This window comes from Protobothrops mucrosquamatus, unplaced genomic scaffold (genome assembly GCF_001527695.2).
Source record: "Protobothrops mucrosquamatus isolate PMUCROS unplaced genomic scaffold, P.Mucros_1.0 scaffold1108, whole genome shotgun sequence".
Lineage (NCBI taxonomy): Eukaryota > Metazoa > Chordata > Lepidosauria > Squamata > Viperidae > Protobothrops > Protobothrops mucrosquamatus.
Window position 1 is genome coordinate 61,187 of NW_015387328.1, and position 8,488 is coordinate 69,674.

The 8,488-nt window shown below is 46.4% G+C and overlaps 1 protein-coding gene across 2 annotated transcripts; it reads right to left on the reverse strand.

Annotated features, from left to right (window-relative positions):
* Positions 1-18: 18 nt before the first annotated feature.
* BLOC1S3 (biogenesis of lysosomal organelles complex 1 subunit 3) lies at positions 19-4,059 on the reverse strand. Of its 2 annotated transcripts, none has more exons than XM_015820276.1 (2): positions 4,045-4,059; positions 19-1,624 (listed from the first exon to the last, which is right to left on the reverse strand). In XM_015820276.1, the coding sequence occupies exon 2, from the start codon at positions 1,611-1,613 to the stop codon at positions 1,035-1,037; it is 579 nt and encodes a 192-aa protein (XP_015675762.1). In that variant the 5' UTR covers positions 1,614-1,624; positions 4,045-4,059; the 3' UTR covers positions 19-1,034. The 2 variants fall into 2 exon arrangements, with proteins under 2 accessions (XP_015675762.1, XP_015675763.1); XM_015820277.1 differs by lacking the exon at positions 4,045-4,059 and adding an exon at positions 4,025-4,038.
* Positions 4,060-8,488: the final 4,429 nt, after the last annotated feature.

Genomic DNA, 8,488 nt, shown 5'->3' on the forward strand with positions numbered 1-8,488 from the left:
AAGACGTCGAGGCTGTAATGTTATTGTCTTATTTTATTGCACTAAAAAGAGTTGCAAGTCGATGTTTTTCCTCCCCCTCCTTTTCCCCTTTGTTTCTTTCTCTTCCTTTTTTCTTTCCCCCTTCACACTATTTTCATTTTCTTTTGTATTTTATACCTTGAAAAGAATCAATTTATTAAAAATCAATCAATCAATCAATGCTTGTAGATCCTTCAAACAGGGCCTGTGGATTCGGTTTTTATGAACCAGCAGTGCAGATTTTCAAATTTTATTCTACTTCACTCTTGGCAATAACAATCCTACAGAAGAGCATCTGGGTCCCCAAATTTAAAGAGTGACAGCAGAAATAGGGGCACCGTGTGAAGATCTGAACGGAAAGATCACCTATGGAGAATGGGAGAAGGTCTAGCTACGAGGTCACCAAGAGTTGATACCAACTTGATGGCTCAGAAACAGGACACCACCTCCACAAAGACTGACCTTGCTGTGTTTTAATCACCATCAGCTAGAATCGATTTATAGTAGATCACCACTCCCTTGATTTACACCCCTCCCGTGAAATTAAATCAGTTATTATTTCATTTTCCTTAGTCCTGCTCAAATCATACCTTCCCTCCGAAATGAATAAGCTAAGTGTATAGATGAAGGCAGTTGAGCATCTTCGGACAAACTCTCACGAATCTGATACGATTCTACATTTACACGCTCATGAAGTGCCTCCAACCTTGTGCAACCAAGTCTACATTTTTTAAAGATATTATGGGAAACATTAGCCAGGAGAAGACGACTCTCTTGAAATGGGATCATCCCTCTTTCCCCCAAAACAGCGAAAGCAGTTTTAGTGTGTTCGGTCCAGCCTTAATTATTAGATGATAGAGGACCTACTGCGATTTAAGTAGCAAAGAGGCAGCAAAAAATTCTTTTCCCTGGACAAATAGTTCAGCGTATTTCAGTTTTCTGCTGAGCTCTTATAACCAGCCTCCCCTCTAACCTCATCCCCTTCAACAGCCGTGTTCAGGAAGCATATCTGTGCATCAAGTGTGCGCTGAAGGCACCTCTATCTGGATATCCGGTAACAAATTGCAGCTGTTAATAATGTCTATCTTGTCCGCCACGGCCCGCAGGTCCTCCAGAACCAGCCGGATGTTGTGTGAAGCGTTGATGATGCCATTTTGGGAATTGCTCAGCTGTCCAGTAATGGCTCCAATCTCCTTGATGGCGGTTTGGTAGACCTGCTTGATGGTGGCGTTGATGTCGTAGTATAAGCGGGCGTTGCTCTCCACCAGCTTCTGTTGCAACAGGGTGCTGTATCGGCCCCGGTGTTTGATGTGGAGGGCGGGCTTCTCCTCCACGGCCGTGGGAGACTCCGAATCTTCGTTCTTGTAAACGATCAGGGGAGGTAAATCTGTCGCGATCAATTTAGCCTCAGTTTTCGATCCAGCAGGACTTTGGGCTTCGTCTTCCTCGTCTGTTTCAGAGGCTTCCCCAGCGACTTGCACTCCCGAAGGGCTGCCGAAAGCCGCTTGATAGGAGGCAGAACAATTGATTTCTTCCTCCGAGTCGGTTTCTGAGGCTTCACCCTGGATGACGGTTTTGTACCCCGGAGAGATCATTTCTGGATCACCTTAAAAGAGGAAATGTATAAAAATATGAATCCGGAATGCTGGAAATGTAAAAATAAGGAAGGGACATTCTATCACATGTGGTGGCTGTGCCCCAAAGCAAAGAGCTATTGGGAGCGGATAGGGAACTGGATACAGGAGATAACTAAGGTGCAAATTGAATTCAAACCTGAACTATTTCTTCTGGGTATAATAAATTTAAAGATCAAAAAGCAACTCCATCACATCATTATACATATATTGACAGCAGCCCGTATAGTATATGCTCAGTGTTGGAAGGGTGAAAACATACCTACAAACGATATGATTATATACAAAATTCTTGAATGCGCAGAAATGAATAAACTTACGCTAGAATTAAAAGACAAGGAGGCAACAGAATGTTATGAAATATGGAATAAATGTTACGATTGGCTAGAACAAAGAAAGAAAAAGACATGATTACTGATGTAAATAAATTGTAAATAATATATATGAGATGTATAACACACCTTTGTTAAGGGAAAAAATATATTTTTTCAGTTTTATTTTTGTTGTATAGTGGAAAAAAGGAAAAATAAAAACTAAAAAAAAGAGGAAAGGAAGCAGAGTTGACCATTGGAGAGGCAGGCTTCCAGGAGGAATCTTTCTGTTCTGGAATACACGCCTCAGATAAAACATATCTGCAGTGGATTAATCCCTGGAGATCTTGAGATGTGATTAGTTCATAAGTGTTAGCAAACTACTAAGCAGATCTAGCAGATTCAGGGGATGAGGACCCTGTTTGTGAGGACAGTGACCGGGTTCGTGCAGAACGGAACAAGTAGTCCTCGACTTACCCGTTCATTTAATGGCCATTCAAAGTTGCAACGTCACTGAAAAAACCATGGACCATTTTTCACCGTTACCACCTTTGTTGCCTCCCCATGATCATGGGATCAAAATTTAGAGGCTTGGCAACACTCCTATTTATGACCGTTGACCTATCCCAGGTCATTTGATCCCCTTTTGCAACCTCAAAGTCAGTGGACAAGCCAGATTAACTTAACAACCAGGTTACAGAGTTATCAACTGCAGTGATTCTCTTAACAACTGTGGTAAAAGTCGTAAAATGGGGCAAAAACTCACTTGAATGTCTCACTTAGCGACAGAAATTTTAAGCTCAATTGTGGTCATAAACTGAGGACATCCCTTTTGTTGGGATGTGGCTTAGCGCAAGGGTAGGCAACCTTGGCTCTTTTATGACTGGTGGACTTCAACTCCCAGAATTCCTGAGCCAGCATGGGGGAACTATGGCCCCCTCATGACTCATGGACTTCAACTCCCAGAATTCCTAAGCCAGCATAACTCAGCATGGAAACCTCTCCCTTTCCCCTCAGCATGGCTGGCTCAGGAATTCTGGGAGTTGAAGTCCACCAGTCATAAAAGAGCCAAGGTTGACTACCCCTGGTTTAGCGTGACATGACGTTACCCGGTCAGATCATGAGACATCTGCAAACAAACCACCAAGCTGAGAGAGCAGCAAGGACCCCACAGCCCTCCTCCCCTTTTCCTCCTCCACTCCGCAAAACCCACTCCCTTCAAGCACTGATGATATTCCCTAGTTGGGTCACGAAACGTCTGCAAGAAAAAAAAACAAGTTATGAGAGCACCAAGGACCCCACATTGAAACCTTGAATCTCAGAAATTGTTTCTCAACAAATGGGGAGGGGAACAGTGGCTGGGAATTCTGGGCTCTGCTAAGGACCCTCCCGACTTCTCCATGTCCTCTCCTGCAGGAGGTGGAATGGGTCCCCGTTGTGTGCAAAGGGAGCCCATTCCCAAGTGTGCACGCAAAGGAGTCTAGGTCAGGGATGTTCAACCTCGGCAGTCAATCAATCAGAATAGAGCTGGAAGGGACCTCAGAGGTCTTCCAGTCCAACCCCCTGCTCAAGCAGGAGACCATACCACCATTCCAGACAAGTGGCTGTCCAATCTCTTCTTAAAAGCCCCCCCAGGGTTGCAGCACCCACAACTTCTGGTGGCAAGCTGTTCCGCTGGCTAATTATTCCCGCTCTCAGGAAATTTCTCCTTAATTCCAAGTCGCTTTCTCGCCTTGATTACTTTCCATGCATCGTTTCTTGTCTTGGCTTCGGGTGCTTTGGAAAACAAGCTGACACCCCCCCCCCCTCTTCTTTGTAACTTTAACTTAACTGGGCCACTTTAAGACCTGTTGGACTGCAAGTCCCAGAATTCCCTGGGGGAGGGGGGAGGTTGAAGGAGTTGGCTGGGGGGTTCTGGAAGTTGGAAGTCCCCCCCCCCCACCAAGTCTTAAAAGTTGGCCAGGTTGGACCCCACCCCACCCCACCCCGCCTAGGCTGGGATTGCTGCAAAGGATCCCAGCTGCCACTGTTACTGCTGTTGCTACTGTTACCATTACCCACCCAGCAATCCAGACACTCACCTTCCCAACCAGGAAACAGCCACTTCCTCTTGGCAGGTCACCTGACAGGTCACGTGATCGTAGCCCGGCTCACTCACCCACCCACCCATGCTCGCGGGGGGGTTCGTCTCTGCTGCGCATGCGTTTGGAGAGGGAACCGTGCTTTGCGCGCAGAGAAAGACGCTGGGGACGGAAAGGGGCCTGCATGCGTCGAGGTGTCCGCCTGGGGAGGGGGCTCTCTGGGCCCCAGCGATGGAGGCTGGGGTCTTCGTCCCCCACCACCACCACCACCCGGGGACAGGCCCATCCCCTCCACCACCACCCCCGGTCTGGTCCCGTGGCTGCTGAGCCTTTCCGAGTGCGCAGGCGCCGCGCGTGGCGCTCCGAGGCTTGCAATGGAAAATTGCAAATGCATAAAAAAAATAATAATCAAGTTTTGACATAGATGAGAGTCTGGAGGGAGGGAGGAGCTGGAAGCGCAGCCCCAGAATTCCCCAGCTGGGTGTGTGTTAAGATGGGTGGACTTCAACTCCCAGAATTCCCCAGCTAGCCTGCTGTTTAAGTTGGGTGGATTTTAACTCCCAGAATTCCCCAGCTAGCATGCTCTTTAAGTTGGGTGGACCTCAACTCCCAGAATTCTGCACCCAGCTTTTTCCTATGTTCTAGATCAGGGGTTTCCAGTCTTGGCAGTTTTAATGCCTCCGGCCTTTTAAAAGTCTGGAGGGAGGAAGGAGCTGGAAACATAGCCTCATAAACCACTGGTCAATGTATGATGGGTGGACTTCCAACTCCCAGGATTCCCCAGTCAATGTGTTTTAAGATGGATGGACTTGGAGTCCCAGAATTCCCTAGCTGGCGTGTATTAAAATGAGTGGACTTCGACCCCCAGAATTCCCAACGGTTGTCTTTTTAAGCTAGGACTCAGGAGTAGGCAATCTTGGCTCTTTTATGACTCGTGGACTTCAACTCCCAGAATTCCTGAGCCAGCATGGGGGAACTATGGCCCCCTCATGACTCGTGGACTTCAACTCCCAGAATTCCTGAGCCAGCATGGGGGAACTATGGCCCCCTCATGACTGGTGGACTTCAACTCCCAGAATTCCTGAGCCAGCATGGCTCAGCTTGGAAACCTCTCCCTTTCCCCTCAGCATGGCTGGCTCAGGAATTCTGGGAGTTGAAGTCCACCAGTCATAAAAGAGCCAGGTTGCCTACCCCTGAGCTAGGTGGATTTGGCCTCTCCCAGAATTCTGGGATTTGAAGTCCACCCATCTTAAAAGTTGCGGAACTTGAGAAACGCTGAGATCTTTTGAGGAGACACAGCAGAACAGTTCCCTCCATTTTGAGGAGGAATGTCTTTTCTCCCCCATTTTTTTTTAAAGCAAGGAAAAAGCCTCAATATTTGGGGAAAATGGTGCATATCTGGCAGCACTTCACTGCCTGGCATAGCAGTGCTCAGCTGGCCTCTCTTTAAAAGTGGATGTCCACCCCAGCTTAAAAACACTCTGGCTGGGGAATTCTGGGAATTGAAGTCTTAAAGTTGCTAAGGTTGAGAAAGGCCGGTTTAAGGTTAAAGATGGCCATTGGCAGTAGCCTCTTTAATAGCCAGCGGCCAGATCTTTGATGCCGGTATAGGAAGAACTGTTGACGAACACCACTCGTGCAAACCCACGTCCTGCCAGCTCTTTTCTCAACCACACAGCTTCCCCCTGTTTACACAGCAAGTGAAGAGTGTGGTGCAGAATCAGGAACCGCAAGAGAAGGAGGAAGAATGAAAAACCCGCTATCCTGAGCCGTGTTGAAAAAGGTGCGAAAACGAAACCACCGTGTGTTACTCTACTTCCTGTATTTTCTCTGAAGTGGTCGGGAGTAGGTCGAGCTGTATGTAGTAGGAGGGCGTCAGCAGGTGCTAAGAAACCGTGGTTAGAACCAGGGAGGAAAGAGAGCAAAACACTTGCATACACAGCATATCTGCGTCTCTCAATCTCAGCAACTCCCAGAACTCCAAGCCATGCAGGATGGAGGATTCTGGGAGTTGAAGTCCATGCATGCTGTCCAGAGAATTCAGGCAGTTCACACACTGCTGGGGAATTCTGGGAGTTGAAGTCTGCACATGCTGTCTGGAGAATTCTGGGAGTTGAAGTTGACACACGCTGGCAGGGGAATTCTGGGAGTTGAAGTCCAGGAATGCTGGCTGGGGAATTCTGGGAAGTCCACATACCTTAAAAGTTGCCCAGGTTGAGAAATAGCAGATTAGGGATTAGGCACCCAGCCCCTTCTGTCTGTCATCTGATGCCATTTTTATGACTATTTTTTGACTCAACAACTTAATTTTTCAGCAATTCATTTGCAAATTAGTGCAATTCCTGGCTTTTGTCCTTTCTGCGTAGGTGCTTGGTTCATTTTCAAATTACAGCCATGAGGGTCAATATTAGCCGAATCTTGCATTTTCAAATTTACTCTGTTCAGAGATACTTTTGAAGGTAAATCAGAACCAAGCCTTGTTAGAATTTATGGATTAAAACTAACACTTTGAAATGTACCCAGATACTTACTGATAACTGAAATAGGAGGGCCAACTACACTGGGGTCATATTGCTGTGGCAACATCCACTAGCCAACATGGGCCACTTTATAATGCCTTGGTAAGACCACCCTTTTTGGTCACCACAATATAAAAAAGAGGTTGAGACTCCAGAAAGACCGCAGAGAAGAGCAAAAAAGATGATCAGGGGACTGGAGGCTAAAACATACGAAGGACGGTTGCAGGAATTGGGTCTGTCTAGTTCAGGGGTAGGCAACCTTGGCGCTCTTATGACTCGTGGACTTCAACTCCCAGAATTCCTGAGCCAGCATGAGGGAACTATGGCCCCCTCATGACTTGTGGACTTCAACTCCCAGAATTCCTGAGCCAGCATGGGGGAACTATGGCCCCTTCATGACTTGTGGACTTCAACTCCCAGAATTCCTGAGTCAGCATGGCTCAGCATGGAAACCTCTCCCTTTCCCCTCAGCATGGCTGGCTCAGGAATTCTGGGAGTTGAAGTCCACTAGTCATAAAAGAGCCAATGTTGCCAATGTTGAAAAGAAGGACTAGGGGTGACATGATAGCAGAGGACCCAAATTGTTGGGGGCAATCTGCTGAGTCTGTAAATCGCTTAGAGAGGGCTGTAAAGCTCTGTGAAGCGGTATATAAGTCTAAGTGCTATTGCTGCTGCAGAGTTCCAAGATTTGAGGGACTGCCACAAAGAAGAGGGGGTCAACTTATTCTCTAAAACACCTGAAGGCAGGACGAGAAACAATGGATGGAAACCAGTCAAGGAGAGTAGAAACCTAGAGCTAAGGAGAAATTTCCTGATGGAGCAATTATTAGATTTAGTTTTAGTTTAATCAAACTATAAGCTGTTAGTTGATAATGAACTATAAATTTAGTTTTAGTTTATGGGTATATAAATTTGCTTAATCAATGAAACAAACTCTACGGATGGAACTTGAGGAAAATAGAGATTTGCCTGACATTTTTCTGGTACCTTTAGAGATAAATCTAGTGTAGATTAGTCTTAGATTTTCAAGTCTCATTCCCTCCAAACTATAGTGGCGGGTCACAACTGGACTATTATTGTTATGTATTTATGAAAGGATCAATGGATGGAAACTAATCAAGGAGAGAAGCAACCTAGAACTAAGGAAAAAATTCCTGGCAGTGAGAACAATTAACCAGAGGAACGGCTTGCCTCCAAAAGTTGTGGATGCTTCAACACTGTGGAGGTTTTTAAGAAGAGACTGGACAGCCATTTGTCTGAAGTGGAATAGGGTCTCCTGCTTGAGCAGGGGGCTGGACTAGAAGACCTCCAAGATCCCTTCCAACTCTGTTATTCTCTGATTCTGTAAGGGTCTCCTGCTTGAGCAGGGGGCTGGACTAGATGACCTCCAAGGTCCCTTCCAACTCTGTTATTCTCTGATTCTGTAAGGGTCTCCTGCTTGAGCAGGGGGTTGGACTAAATGACCTCCAAGGTCCCTTCCAACTCATTCTGTTGTTATTCTGCACTTTGAACTCGCAATAGTATCCTATCGGTCTTTAAACTTAGCCCCATATAAATTACACTGCTCTACTATTGTGGTTGGGGCTGTATGTAGGTGGTATCTGACCACTGATGTTTTCTGAAAGGCTCATGTCGTATGAAGTTCATCTTAATACATGTTGTATGAAGTTCACCTTAAGGCAGGGGTGAGCATAGCTGACTCAGGAATTCTGGGAGCTGAAGTCCACAGGTCATAAAATTGCCATAGTTGCCCCCCCTCTCCCCCCCATCTTAAGGGATAGAAGCAGTTCCATTATGACATTCTGAGCACCACTATGCAAAGTGAAAAAATGTGAGTTTCTCTCTTGTTTTTACATCATGGATTCTGCCCGTTGATGGTAAACGATGGGATTTCTCGAAAGAAAACTTTTTGAGTTCTCACAGCT

Coding starts and splice junctions, on each gene's coding strand:
- BLOC1S3 (XM_015820276.1), bottom strand. CDS start 1,613: ATGATCTCTCCGGGGTACAAAACCGTCATCCAGGGTGAAGCCTCAGAA.